Raw genomic sequence first — 14,611 nt, forward strand, 5'->3', positions numbered from 1 at the left:
TCCAGCCGTGTCACACCTTTATTCACACACATATATAGGGGGAAACGGGAGGGGGCGTGGCCTATGGCGGGCCTGGGCTCGTAGGGGCGTGGCCTATTGTGGGCGTGGCCTCCCTGAGGCGCGCGTGGCCCCGCCCCTTAATAAACCACCCCTGATAAACCCCGCCCCCAGCCGTGCCACGCACTCATTCACACACCTAGCTAGAAGGAAATGGGGGGCGGAGCCTGATGTGGGTGGGGCCTATTGTGGGCGGGGCCTGTTAGGGCGGAGCCTCTGCTTGTGGGCGTGGCCCCATAGACGAGCATTTAGCCCCGCCCATTAACGAACCCCGCCCATTAACAAACCCCGCCCCCAGCTGTACGATACATTCGTATAGGAGGAAGTGGGAGGGGCGGAGCTTGCTGTGGGCGTGGCCCGGAGGGGGCGTGGCCTATTGTGGGCGTGGCCTCATGGAGGAGGAGCCTCTGGCCCCGCCCATTAACAAACCCCGCCCCACAACCCCCTCCCCCAGCTGTGCCACACATTCCTATAGAAGGAGGGGGGGAGGGGGCGGAGCTTGCTGAGGGCGTGGCCCCGGGGGGCGTGGCCTGCTGTGGGCGTGTCTAGGGGCGGAGCCAGGGGTGGCGCAGGCACTGGGCGGCGGTGGCGCGCCGGGCGGGCTCGAAGGCCAGCATGGGGCGCAGGAAGCGGGCGAAGGCGGCGGCGGCGCCGCGGGGCCACTCGTACTTCTCCTGCAGCACCGCCCGCAGCCCCCAGGGCCGCAGGTGCCGGATGTGCCGCAGCTCCCCTGGGGGGGGGGGGGGGCGGGGTCAGCGGGGGGGACACGCCCACCTACCGCCCGGACACGCCCCCTCCCCGCGAGGCTCCGCCCCTTCGCCTGACCTCTGCCCACCCCCCCCCATTCACCCAGCCCGGGATCCATTTGCATAGCCACACCCCCTGCCGCCAGCCCCGCCCACCCCCGTAGTCCCGCCCACCATTTAAGCCCCGCCCCCTTGTGGCTCCACCCACCACCTAAGCCCCGCCCATCACCTAAGCCACGCCCACCGTTAGCTCCACCCACCTCTAGCCCCGCCCCTCACCCCCTAGCCCCTCCCCCTTTGCCCTGCCCTCACTGTTTACACCCCCTGTAGCCCCTCCCACCCCCTTGTAGCCCCGCCCCCCGCAGCCCCACCCATTTAAACCCCGCCCCATTAGCTCCACCCACCCTTAGCCCCGCCCCCAGCCCCTCCCCACCCCCTTTAACCCCCCTCCCCTTGCCCTCAGCCCCTCCCCCAACCTCTTCCCCCCTCGTAGCCCCTCCCACCCCCGTAGCCCCTCCCCCGGCCCCTCCCCCTTTGGCCCCGCCCCTTTTAGGCCCCGCCCTCACCGCGGCGGTTGAAGAACTCGCGGGAGTAGCGCCCCCAGCGCCACGTGCCGCGGGATCTCCCCCAGCAGCTCGATCACGTGGGCGATGTGGTCTGCGGGGGCGGGGCCAGTCAGGCCACGCCCCCTCTCCAAGCCACGCCCACCCCTCCTAGCCCCGCCCACCCCTCCTAGCCCCGCCCACCACCCTCACCTCCCACAGAGCCCCGCCCCCTACCTCGAGGCCACGCCCCTCCCGCCAAGCCACGCCCCCTAGGAGGCCACGCCCCCTAGGAGGCCACGCCCCTAGGAGGCCACGCCCCCTTCCCGCTAAGCCCCGCCTACCCTCGTCCCGGCTGTAGTCCTCCCGGAGTGGGGCTCAAACAGGTAGTCGCCCGTCGCCAGCTCGAAGGCCTGCGGGGGGGGGGGGGAGTTTGTGGGGTGGGGGCCGCGCTGTGGGGCAGGATGTGGGGTGTGCTATGGGGCAGGATGTGGGGCACGCTGTGGGGCAGGATGTGGGGCAAGATGTGGGGTACGCTATGGGGCAGAACGTGGGGCAGGCTGTGGGGTGTGCTATGGGGCAGGATGTGGGGTGCTCTGGGGCAGGACATGGGGTACGCTATGGGGCAGGCTGTGGGGCAGGATGTGGGGTGCGCTATGGGGCAGGACATGGGGCAGAATGTGGGGCGCTCTATGGGGCAGGCTGTGGGGCACGCTATGGGGTAGGATGTGGGGCACGCTATGGGGCAGGATGTGGGGCAGGATGTGGGGTGCACTATGGGGCAGGGTGTAGAGCAGGCTGTGGGGCGCTCTATGGGGCAGGCTGTGGGGCACGCTATGGGGCAGGCTGTGGGGCACGCTATGGGGCAGGCTGTGGGGTACGCTATGGGGCAGGCTGTGGGGCAGGCTGTGGGGCGGGACGTGGGGCATGCTATGGGGCAGGATGTGGGGTGCGCTATGGGGTGTGCTATGGGGCAGGCTGTTGGGCAGACTGTGGGGCATGCTAGGGGGCAGGATGTGGGGCACACTATGGGGCAGGATGTGGGATGCGCTATGGGGCAGGCCGTGGGGCAGGCCGTGGGGCATGCTATGGGGTAGGCTGTGGGGCAGGGCTGTGGGGCGCTCTATGGGGCACGCTATGGGATGCGCTATGGGGCAGGACGTGGGGCACGCTGTGCGGCAGACCTTGGGGTAGGCTATGGGGCAGGATGTGGGGCGTATTATGAGGCACGCTGTGGGGCAGGCTGTGGGGCACGCTATGGGGCGCGCTATGGGGCAGGCCCCTCACCATGCAGGCCGTGCTCCAGATGTCGGCGGGGGGCCGTACCCCGCCCCCAGCAGCACCTCCAGGGCCCGGTACTGCCGCGTCTGGATGTCCTCGGTGAAGTGCCGGTGCTGGGGGGGGGGGAAATGCTGTGTGACACCCCCCGGCGACCCCAAATCCGCCCCTTTTCACCCCAAAACGCCCCCCCGACCCCCCCCCCCCCCCCACTCACCACCCAGCAGCCGTTGCCCAGGTCGGCGATCTTCACGCGCAGCCGGGGGCGCAGCGGGGGTCCAGGGGGTTCTCACCCCCCGGCACCCCTCACCTGGGGGGGGGGACAGTGGGGGCGTCGGGGGGGGGGGGACGCCCCGATACCCCCCTTGACCCCCCCCCCCCCCAACATTAAAGTGTCCCCAGCACCCCCCAAAACCACCAATTAATCCTCAGGGACCCCCAAAATGCCCCCCAGCATCCCAATTGCCCCCCCAAACTCCCCCAGGACCAAAATTGCCCCCCAGCACCCCATTTGCCCCCCCAAGACCCCCAATGGCCCCCCCAAGACCCCCAATGGCCCCCCCAAGACCCCCATTTCCCCCCCCCAGCACCCCAATTACCCCCCCCAGCACCCCAATTTGCCCCCCCAGCACCCCAATTGCCCCCTCCCCAAGACCCCCAATGGCCCCCCCAAGACCCCCAATTGCCCCCCAGCACCCCAATTGCCCCCCAAGACCCCCAACTGCCCCCCAAACCCCCAATTGCCCCCCCCAAGGCCCCCAACTGCCCCCCAAACCCCCCAACTGCCCCCCAGCACCCCAACTGCCCCCCCCAAACCCCCAATTACCCCCCCAGCACCCCAATTACCCCCCAGCACCCCAATTACCCCCCCCAACCCCCAATTACCCCCCCAGCACCCCAATTACCCCCCCCAACCCCCCATTTCCCCCCCCAGCACCCCAATTACCACCCCAGCACCCCAATTACCCCCCAACCCCCCAATTACCCCCCCAGCACCCCAATTTGCCCCCCCCCCCCGACTCACCGAGGGGCGGGGGGCCCCCTCCGACCCCCCGAGATGAGGGAGCTGGAGGTGGGGGTGAGCAGCGAGTCCGAGGCCGAGCTGGGGCTGGGGGGCGCCGGGGGGGGCACAGCCGCCGCCGCCCCCCCGAGGAGGAGGAGGAGGAGGAGCCCCCCGACCCCCCCGCGGGCAGGGTGTGCACCCCCGAGGAGGAGGCGCCGCTGGGGGGCTGCCCCCCCTCCTCGGCCTCCGGGGGGCGTCTCTGCGGGAGGAGGGGCTGCTGAGACCCCGGGCCTCTCCCCCCCCCCCAAAATAACCCGCACCCCCCACCCCGTCCCAAATCTGCTCCCTTTCGCCCCAAAATCCTCCCAGATTCCCCTAGGAGCCCCCCCCAGATCCCCCCAAACTCCCACAGAGACCCCCATAAATCCCCTAAAGCCCCCCATAAATCCCCTAAATCCCCCCCCAAATCCCCTAAATCCCCCCCGAGACCCCCATAAATCCCCCCAAATCCCCCCAAACCCCCCTAAATCCCCCCAGAAGCCCCCCAAAGCTCCCACAAATCCTCTCCAAACCCCCCCTAAATCCCCCAAATGCCCCCCATAAATCTCCCAAATTCCCCCAGAGACCCCTATAAATCCCCCAAATCCCCGCAGAACCCCCAAAACTCCCCCAAATGCCCCCAAACCCCCATAAATCCCCCAAATGCCCCCCAAGCCCCCCATAAATCTCCCAAATTCCCCCAGAGACCCCCATAAATCCCCCAAATCCCCCCGGAACCCCCCCAAACTCCCCCAAACCCCCATAAATCCCCCAAATTCCCCCTAAACCCTCCGTAAATCCCCCCAAATCCCCCCTAAGCCCCCCACGCTCCCCCAGGAGCCCCCAAACCCCCCAGCCCCCCGTATTTCCCCCCTAAGCACCCCCAACCCCCCCAGGCCCCCCTCCAACCCCCAAATCCCCCCAGGAGCCCCCCAACCCCCCCCCAACCCCCTATTTCCCCCCAAATCCCCCCCCCAAACCCCCCCCCCCAGCCCCCCCCCCAACCCCCCCCCCGGGGATAGGGGGCCCCTTTCCCCTTCCCCCCCCCTTCCCCCCCCCCCCACCCCTCTGACCCCCAAAGCCCCCCCCCCCCAGACCCCCCCAGGCCCCCCCCAACCCCCCCCAAATCCCCCCCCCCCAACCCCCCATATTTCCCCCCTAAGCACCCCCAAACCCCCCCCAGGCCCCCCCCCAACCCCCCCCCCCCGGGGGTAGGGGGCCCCCCCTTCCCCCCCACCCCTCTGACCCCCCAAACCCCCCCCCCCCCCCCCCCCAAACCCCCCAGGAGCCCCCAAACCCCCCAGGCCCCCCAAACCCCCCCCCCCCCAACCCCCCAAATTTCCCCCCAAGCCTCCCCCCCAAACCCCCCGCCCCCCCCCCCCCCCCCCCCGGGGGTAGGGGGGCCCTTTCCCCTCCCCCCCCCCGACCCCTCTGACCCCCCAACCCCCCCCCCCAAATCCCCCCAGGAGCCCCCAAATCCCCCAAACCCCCCATATTTACCCAAATCCCCCCAGGAGCCCCCCCCAAACCCCCCCCCAAACCCCCCCTAAGCGCCCCCAGACCCCCCCAGGCCCCCCCCCAACCCCCCAAATCCCCCCCCCAACCCCCCCCCCCCCCCCAACCCCCTATATTCCCCCTAAGCACCCCCAAACCCCCCCAGGCCCCCCCAACCCCCCCCAAATCCCCCCAGGAGCCCCCCAACCCCCCCCCAAACCCCCCGTATTTCCCCCTAAGCGTCCCCAAACCCCCCAGGCCCCCCAACCCCCCCCGGGGGTGGGGGGGCCCTTTCCCCTTCCCCCCCACCCCTCTGACCCCCAACCCCCCCCCCCCCCCAAATCCCCCCAGTAGCCCCCCAAACCCCCCCCAAGCCCCCCCAGGAGCCCCCAACCCCCCAAATTCCCCCAGGAGCCCCCCCAACCCCCCCCCCAACCCCCATATTTCCCCCAAACCTCCCCAAACCTCCCCAAACCCCCCCAGGCCCCCTCCAACCCCCCCAAATCCCCCCCAAACCCCCCCCCCAAACCCCCCATATTTCCCCCCCTAAGCACCCCCCAAACCCCCCCAGGCCCCCCCAACCCCCCAAATCCCCCAGGAGCCCCCCAACCCCCCCCCAACCCCCCCCATATTTCCCCCTAAGCGCCCCCCCAGACCCCCAGGCCCCTCTCAGCCCCCCCAAATCCCCCCCAACCCCCCGTATGTTCCCCCCTAAGCAGCCCCAAACCTCCCCAGGCCCCCCCCCCAACCCCCCCCCAAATCCACCCAGGAGCCCCCCAAACCCCCCCCCCAGATCCCCCCCCAGGAGCCCCCAACCCCCCCCATATTTCCCCCTAAGCGCCCCCAGACCCCCCCAGGCCCCCCAACCCCCCAAATCCCCCCAGGAGCCCTAACCCTCAAACCCCCCAACCCCCCCCTATTTCCCCTGCTCTAAGCACCCCAACCCCCCCAGGCCCCTTTCAACCCCCCCCCCCCCGGGGATAGGGGTTCCCTTTCCCTTCCCCCCCCCCCCCCCGCTGACCGTCTCCGGGGGTGTCCCCGCGTCCCCCCCCTCTCCTGCAGCCCCTCCAGGTCCCGCAGCCGCTGCGCCAGGAGCCGCCGCTGCCTCCGCCGCCGCCGCCGCCGCTGGGCCCGGCTCAGCTCCTCCTGGGCCCAGTTTTTTGGGGGGGGGGGACACACACTGGTACCAGCTCGGGGGGGGGCGGGGGGGTCCCAAAAATGATTTGGGGTCACGCAGGGGGGGGGGTCACACACCCACGCGGGGGCTCAGGAGCCGAGCGAGGAGGGGGGGGGGGGCGCACTCACGGGGCCGTCCTGGGGCGCCGAGCTGACTGTTTGAGGAGGGGGGGGTCAATAAGGACCCCCCCAAAGCTTAAGGAGGGGGTTTTGGGGTTCGGGGAGGGGGGGGGTTACCTGCGCTGCGGGGGGCCCCCCCCGTGCCCAGCGCGCCGCCTCGGCCGCCAGGCGCCGCACGCAGGCGTCGCCCAGGCGCAGCAGCACGTTCTCGGGCTTGATGTCGGTGTGGATGATCTTGCACTTGGTGTGCAGGTAGTCCAGGCCCTCCAGCACCTGCGGGGGGCGGAAAATTTGGGGGGGGGGCCATAAATTGGGGGGGGGCCCACAAAACTGGGGGGGGGGGGGGCAAGACCCCCAGGGGGCGCACCCCGAGACCCGGAGAGGGTGGCACGAGGCGTGGGGGAAGTGAGCAAAGACCCTGGGGGGGGGCACAAGACCCGGGGGGGGGCCTAAAATAAGGGGGGGCCTAAAATTAGGGGGCACCTAAAATTAGGGGGGCACCTAAAATTAGGGGGGGGCACCCTAAAATCATGGGGGCACCCCAAGACCCAGGGGCGCACACGGAGACCCAAGGGGGTGGCACGAGACGTGGGGGAAGTGAGCAAAGACCCTGGGGGGGGGCACAAGACCCGGGGGGCCCTAAAATCCGGGGGCACCCTAAAAATTAGGGGGGCACCCTAAAATCAGGGGGGCACCCTAAAATCAGGGGGGCACCCTAAAATCATGGGGGGGCACCCCAAGACCCAGGGGGGCACCCCGAGACCCGGAGAGGGTGGCACGAGACGTGGGGGAAGTGAGCAAAGACCCTGGGGGGGGGCCACAAGACCCGGGGGGCCCCTAAAATAGAGGGGGGGCACCCTAAAATTAGGGGGGCACCTAAAATTAGGGGGGCACCCTAAAATCATGGGGGCACCCCAAGACCTGGGGGCGCACCCCGAGACCCGGAGAGGGTGGCACGAGACGTGGGGAAGTGAGCAAAGACCCCGGGGGGGGGCCACAATACCCGGGGGGGGGCCTAAAATCGGGGGGGCACCCTAAAATTAGGGGGGGGGCACCTAAAATTAGGGGGGGCACCCTAAAATCATGGGGGCACCCCAAGACCCAGGGCCGCACACTGAGACCCAAGGGGGTGGCACGAGACGTGGGGGAAGTGAGCAAAGACCCTGGAGGGGGGCCACAAGACCGGGGGGGGGGCTAAAATCGGGGGGGCACCCTAAAATTAGGGGGGCACCTAAAATTAGGGGGCACCCTAAAATCAGGGGGGGGGCACCCCGAGACCCGGAGAAGGTGGCACGAGACCTGGGGGAAGTGAGCAAAGACCCTGGGGGGGCAACAAGACCCTGGGGGGGGCCTAAAATAGAGGGGGGGCACCCTAAAATCAGGGGGGGGGGGCACCCCAAGACCCTGGGGGGGTGCCCTAAAAACGGGGGGGGGCCCTATGGGGGTCCCTGGGGGGTCCCCAGGGGGTTTTGGGGCCCTGGGGGGCCCTGTCAGGATTTTGGGGTCCCCGTGGGGATTTTGGGGGGGGGGGGCATTTGGGGTCCCGGGGGGGGGGGGGTCCCTGGGGTCTGGGCAGGGCCGGGGGGGGTCCCAGGAGCACGGGGGGGGGGGTGTAGGAGAATTTTGGGGGGGGGGGGGTGCGGAGGATTTGGGGGGGGGGCAGAAGATTATGGGGGGGGGGGGGAGAATTTTGGGGGTGGGCGGAGGGGAATTTTGGGGGGGGGGGCAGAGGATTTTGGGGGGGGGCGGAGGGTTTTGGGGGGGGCCAGAGAATTTGGGTGGGGTGGAGAATTCTGGGGGGAGAGAGGGGGGGGGAGAATAATTTTGGGGGGGGGTGGAGGAGAATTTGGGGGGGGACAATTTTGGGGGGGGGAGGGAGAATTTTGGGGGGGGGGGCAGAGGATTTGGGGGGGGTGATAAATTATGAGGGGGGAGAATAATTTTGGGGGGGCGGACAAAGAATAATTTTGGGGGGGGGCGGAGGAGAAATTTGGAGGGGGACAATTTTGGGGGGGGGAGGGAGAATTTTGGGGGCGGAGGGGAATTTTGGGGGGGGCAGAGGATTTTGGGGGGGTGATAAATTATGGGGGGGGTGGAGAATTTTGGGGGGGGCCACAGAATTTGGGGGAGGTGGAGAATTTGGGGGGGGGACAAAGAATAATTTGGGGGGGGCAGAGGATTTTGGGGGCGGAGGAGAATTTTGGGGGGGGACAATTTTGGGGGGGAGGGAGAATTTTGGGGGGGCGGAGGGGAATGTGGGGGGGGCAGAGGATTTTGGGGGGGTGATAAATTATGGGGGGCGGCGGAGAATTTTGGGGGGGGGCGGAGGATTATGGGGGGGTGATAAATTATGGGGGGGGGCGGAGGATTTTGGGGGGGGGGGGGCGGAGGGGGTTTTGGGGGGGCCAGAGAATTTTGGGGGTGGAGAATTCTGGGGGGAGAATAATTTTGGGGGGGGGGTGGAGGAGAATTTGGGGGGGGACAATTTTGGGGGGGGAGGGAGAATTTTGGGGGGGCGGAGGGGAATTTTGGGGGGGGGGCAGAGGATTTTGGGGGGGTGATAAATTATGGGGGGGCGGAGAATTCCTGGGGGGGAGAATAATTTTGGGGGGCGGACAAAGAATAATTTTGGGGGGGCGGGGGAGAATTTTGGGGGGGGACAATTTTGGGGGGGGGGGGAGGGAGAATTTGGGGGGGTGATAAATTATGGGGGGGTCGGAGAATTTTGGGGGGGGCGGAGAATTCTGGGGGGGGGTGGACAAAGAATAATTTTGGTGTGGGGCACGGAGGATTTTGGGGGGGCGGAGGAGAATTTTTGGGGGGGGGGGGACAATTTTGGGGGGGGGAGGGAGAATTTGGGGGGGAGCGGAGGATTATGGGGGGTGTGGAGGATTTTGGGGGGTTTGGAGGATTTTGGGGGGGCGATAAATCATGGGGGGGGGGGCGGAGGATTTTGGGGGGGGGGTGAGGGTTTTGGGGGGGGCGGAGGATTTTGGGGGGGGTCGGGGTGGGTTTCCCCCCCCGCGCCCCCCCGTGCCTGTCTGACGATGCTCTTGACGCAGGGCAGGGGCAGCCCCTGGTAGTTGGATTTGACGACCCAGCGCAGCAGCTGCGGGCCCAGCACCTCCAGCACCATGCAGACGTCTCCGGGGGGGCAGGTCAAGGAACACCCCCGTACATTTTTTTTGGGGGGGGGGACACACATTTTTGGGGTGGCCCCCCCCGGAAAAAAGGATACGGACGCCGTTGGCCCCCGCGATCCTGAAGTCGTCGATGAGCTGCACGACGTTCTCCCGCTTCGGGTCGCCGGGGTCCGAGTCCCTCACCTTGGGGGGGGGGGCAATTTTAATGCGGGGGGGGTCGTTACGGGATGGGGGGTGTTATAAAGCCGGGGGGGGGCCCGTATTTTTTGGCCCCCCCCAGACTCACGCATTTCAGCAGCTTGATCTCGTCCAGCGCCGTCTCGGTGTACTGCGGCGCGCTCTTCACCACCTTCAGCGCCACGAAACGCTTCCTCCTTTTGGGGGGGGGGGGGGGCAAAAATTTTAAACTGGGGGGTCCCTCGGAGCCCCCCCCCACCCCGTGTGACCCCCCCCCCCAAAAAAAAAACCCACCCACCGGAGGTCCCAGCAGAGCCAGACGGTGGAGAAGTGGCCCCAGCCCAGCTTGCGCACGACGTGGTAGCGCCCGTGGAAGAGGTCCCCGATGCGCACGGGGTAATAACCCCCTGGGGGGGGGGGGCAAAAAATTTGGGGGGGGGGCACTTGGGACCCCCCCACCTGAACGTGCCCCCCCTGTTTTTTTTTCCCCCCCCTCGAGGTTTCCCCCCCCCCCCCCTTTTACCTTTGCAGTAGTCCCGGGGGTCTTCCTGCTCGCCCTCGTCCGAGCCCAGCAGCGGGGGGGGCCGCATCTTCGGGTGGGGGGCTGGGGGGCTTTTTTTTTGGGGGGGGGGGGGGGCAGCACACGTTAGAACCCCCCCGTGCCCCCCCACACCTTGTTTGCCCCCCCCCACCCCCCCTCCACCCCCAGCCCCCAATTTCCCCTCATGCCCCCCCCCCCCCCAAAGACCCCCCCCACCCCCCCCTGGGACCCCCCCCTCTCCTCGCAGCCCCCCAGCCCCAGGACCCCCCCAGGACCCCCCCAGGACCCCCAATTTCCCCTCACGACCCCCCCCCGGGACCCCCCAACCCCAGACCCCCCAAATTCCCCTCACGACCCCCCAGACCCCCCCCCGCCCCGCGTGCCTCCCCCCTTTCAATCCGTTTTTGCCCCCCCCCAAAAAAAAAGAAATTTGGGGGGTGGTCCCATAAAGGGGGGGGGCCCACCAGTGCCCCCCCCCCCCAAAAAAAAAATGAAGGGGGGGGTGTGGGGCGGACAGACGCGCCCCCCCCCCCAAAAATAGAAATGACCTCAGGGCCGCGGGCAGCGCGGGGTTAAAAATAGCCCGGGGAGGGGGAGGGGCGGGCAGGGAACGTGCCCCCCCCCCCCCCCCCAAAAAAAAAGGGTGCCCCCCCCCCCCCGCTGGGTGCCCCCCCCCCCGGGGGGTCACCGCCCTCACCGTGGGGGGGGCGGCCGCTTTTTGTCCTTTTTGCGCCTTTTTTTCTTCTTGCCGGCGTCTGGGGGGGGGGGGGTTATGGGGGGCAGAGCCAAAGACCCCCCCCCCAAGACCCCCCCCCCAAATCCGCCACCACCCCCCCCCCCAGACCCCTCCCACCCCCCCCAGACCCCAGGATCCTCACAACCCCCCCAGGACCCCCCCCCCAGCCCCCCCCTCCACCCCCAGACCCCCACCCCCCCCCTCGTGCCCCCCCCCCCCAAAGACCCCCCCAACCCCCCTGGGACCCCCCCTCTCTCCTCACAGCCCCCCAGCCCCAAGACCCCCCCAAGACCCCCCAGGACCCCCAATTTCCCCCCATGACCCCCCAAGGACCCCCGGGACCCCCCCAGCCCCAGGCCCCCCCAAATTCCCCTCACGACCCCCCCAGGACCCCCCCCCAGACTCCCCCCCAGCCCCAGGACCCCCCAAGACCCCCCCGAGGACCCCCAAATTCCCCTCACGACCCCCCCAGGACCCCCCCACAGCCCCCCCCCAGCCCCAGGACCCCCCCAAGACCCCCCCCAGGACCCCCAAATTCCCCTCACGACCCCCCGGGACCCCCCCAACCCCAGGCCCCCCCAAATTCCCCTCACGACCCCCCCAGAACCCCCCAAGACCCCCCCCGGCCCCCAAACCCCCCCAAGACCCCCCCCATGACCCCCAAATTCCCCTCATAACCCCCCCCAACCCCCCCCCCCCCCAGGCCCCCACCCCCCAAACCCCCCAATTCCCCCCCCGCCCCCCATTTCCCCCCTCCCCTCCCCCCCCGCCCCCCATTTCCCCCCTCCCCTCCCCCCCGCCCCCCCTCACCGCTCCTCGCGCCCGCCGCCGCCCCCCCGCGCAGCTCCATGCCGCGCGCCGCCGCCCTGCGCATGCGCCGCGCCCCCCTCCCCTCGCGAAAGGGGCGGGGCGACAGGCGGCCGCGGCCCGCCGGGGAGCCAATGGGAGAGCTCCGCTCGAAGCCCGTTCCCGCCCACTAGCGCTAGCCACGCCCTCTCGTCTCAAGCCACGCCCACGAGGCTTTAAGCCCCGCCCACTCGGTGTTAGACCCCGCCCACGCGGCGTAGCCCCGCCCACGCGCGCCCCGTTGCTATGGAGACGGCGCCGCCGGGGTCCTAGCGCCCGCCTCCCCTGCTCGCGTCCCCGCGTGACCCGCCTACGTCATCGGCCCGCGACCCGTTGCCGTGGCAACCGCAGGGCGCTACCGGGGCCTGCGGGGGGCCCCAAAGCCTGAAACCGGCCCCGGGGCCCCAAAAACGGCCCCGAAAGGGCACAAAGCGCCCGAAAAGGGACGTGGTGCTCCCCAGAAACGTCACAGGGCCTGACCCCAAAACAGCCCGAAAAGGACACGGTGCTCCCCAAAACGTCACAGGGCCTGACCCCCAAAACAGCCCTAAAAGGACACGGTGCTCCCCAAAAACGTCACGGAGCCTGACCCCAAAAACTGCCCCAAAATGTCACAAAGCCTGACCCCAAAACAGCCCTAAAAGGACATGGTGCTCCCCCAAAACGTCACAGGGCCTGACCCCAAAAACAGCCCTAAAAGGACATGGTGCTCCCCCAAAACGTCACAGGGCCTGACCCCCAAAACAGCCCTAAAAGGACATGGTGCTCCCCCAAAACGTCACAGGGCCTGACCCCAAAAACAGCCCTAAAAGGACACGGAGCCCCCAAAACGTCACAGGGCCTGACCCCAAAACAGCCCTAAAAGGACATGGTGCTCCCCCAAAACGTCACAGAGCCTGACCCCAAAAACAGCCCTAAAAGGACATGGTGCTCCCCCAAAACGTCACAGGGCCTGACCCCAAAAACAGCCCTAAAAGGACATGGTGCTCCCCCAAAACGTCACAGGGCCTGACCCCAAAAACAGCCCTAAAAGGACACGGAGCCCCCAAAACGTCACAGGGCCTGACCCCCAAAACAGCCCTAAAAGGACATGGTGCTCCCCCAAAACGTCACAGGGCCTGACCCCAAAAACAGCCCTAAAAGGACACGGAGCCCCCAAAACGTCACAGGGCCTGACCCCCAAAACAGCCCTAAAAGGACATGGTGCTCCCCCAAAACGTCACAGAGCCTGACCCCAAAAACAGCCCTAAAAGGACATGGTGCTCCCCCAAAACGTCACAGGGCCTGACCCCAAAACAGCCCTAAAAGGACACGGTGCTCCCCAAAAACGTCACGAAACCTGACCCCAAAAACAGCCCGAAAAGGACACGGAGCCCCCAAAACGTCACAGGGCCTGACCCCAAAAACTGCCCCAAAATGTCACAAAGCCCGACCCCAAAACAGCCCTAAAAGGACACGGTGCTCCCCAAAAACGTCACAGGGCCTGACCCCAAAAACTGCCCCAAAATGTCACAAAGCCCGACCCCAAAACAGCCCTAAAAGGACACGGTGCTCCCCAAAAACGTCACGAAACCTGACCCCAAAAACAGCCCGAAAAGGGCGTGGAGCCCCCCCAAAAAACATCACAAAGCCTGACCCCCAAAACAGCCCCAAAACACCACAAGGCCTGACCCCAAGAACTGCCCTAAAAGGACACGGAGCCCCCCCAAAAATGTCACAAAAACCTGATCCCAAAAACTGCCCCAAAAGGACACGGTGCTCCCCCCAAAATCTCAAGGCCTGACCCCAAAACGGCCCCAAAAGGACACGGAGCCCCCCAAAAGACATCACAAAGCCTGACGCCAAAACACCACAAGGCCTGACCCCAAAAACTGCCCTAAAAGAGCACGGAGCCCCCCAAAAACATCACAAAGCCTGACCCCCCCCCAAACGGCCCCAAAATGTCCCAAAGCCTGACCCGAAAAAGTGCCCTAAAAGGACACGGTGCTCCCCCCAAAATCTCAAAGCCTGACCCCAAAAACGGCCCCAAAAGGACATGGAGCCCCCCAAAAAAACATCAAAAAGCCTGACGCCAAAACGGCCCCAAAACGTCACAAGGCCTGACCCCAAAAACTGCCCCAAAAGGACACGGAGCCCCCCAAAATCTCAAAACCTGACCCCAAAAACTGCCCCAAAAGGACACGGAGCCCCCCAAAACCGGGGGGGGGGGGGGAAGCTGAACCCCCCCAAACCAACCCTAAAAAAGACACGGAGCCACCCCAAAACGCCGCCAAGCTTCACCCCCAAAAGGCCCCGCTTTCCCCCCAAAACGCCGCAAAGCCCGACCCCAAATCAGCCCCAAAACGCCCCGGTTTCCCCCCAAAACGGCGCCGAGTCCCCCTCCCCCCCCCCAAATCTTTGGGGCCTTCCCTGGTGGCTGGGGGGGGGGTCTTGGGGTGCCCCCCCCCCCATTAAAAGCAGGGGCCAGCGGGTGCTGGGCATCAGTTTAATAACGGGGTGCTGAGAGGTTTTTTTGGGGGGGGGGGGGGGGGGGGGGGGCAGGCCCCTCCCCCGACCCCCCTCTGACCCCCCCCTCCTAGGGGGGGGGCAGAATGCAAAATTTGGGGAGGGGGGGCGGCGCAGAAAGGGGGGCCCCTCCCCAACCCCCCCGGGGAAAGAAAAGGGGAGACCCTATAAAAAATAGGACCCCCCCGCCGCCCTCCTCCCCCCGTTC

At 67.6% G+C, this 14,611-nt stretch overlaps 1 protein-coding gene across 1 annotated transcript; it reads right to left on the minus strand.

Annotated features, from left to right (window-relative positions):
• Window positions 1–10,373, minus strand: SRPK3 (SRSF protein kinase 3). Its single transcript, XM_066984571.1, is given in 17 exon segments — window positions 1–787; window positions 1,370–1,404; window positions 1,406–1,460; window positions 1,690–1,710; window positions 1,713–1,758; window positions 2,633–2,664; window positions 2,667–2,739; window positions 2,841–2,887; window positions 2,890–2,928; window positions 3,673–3,731; window positions 6,465–6,490; window positions 6,573–6,728; window positions 9,493–9,599; window positions 9,694–9,781; window positions 9,885–9,972; window positions 10,074–10,182; window positions 10,299–10,373. Coding segments are annotated over 17 exon segments (1,233 nt in total). The 5' UTR covers window positions 10,366–10,373; the 3' UTR covers window positions 1–602.
• Between the last annotated feature and the right edge of the window lie 4,238 nt (window positions 10,374–14,611).

This window comes from Anser cygnoides, chromosome 29 (genome assembly GCF_040182565.1).
Source record: "Anser cygnoides isolate HZ-2024a breed goose chromosome 29, Taihu_goose_T2T_genome, whole genome shotgun sequence".
NCBI classification, from domain to species: Eukaryota; Metazoa; Chordata; class Aves; order Anseriformes; family Anatidae; genus Anser; species Anser cygnoides.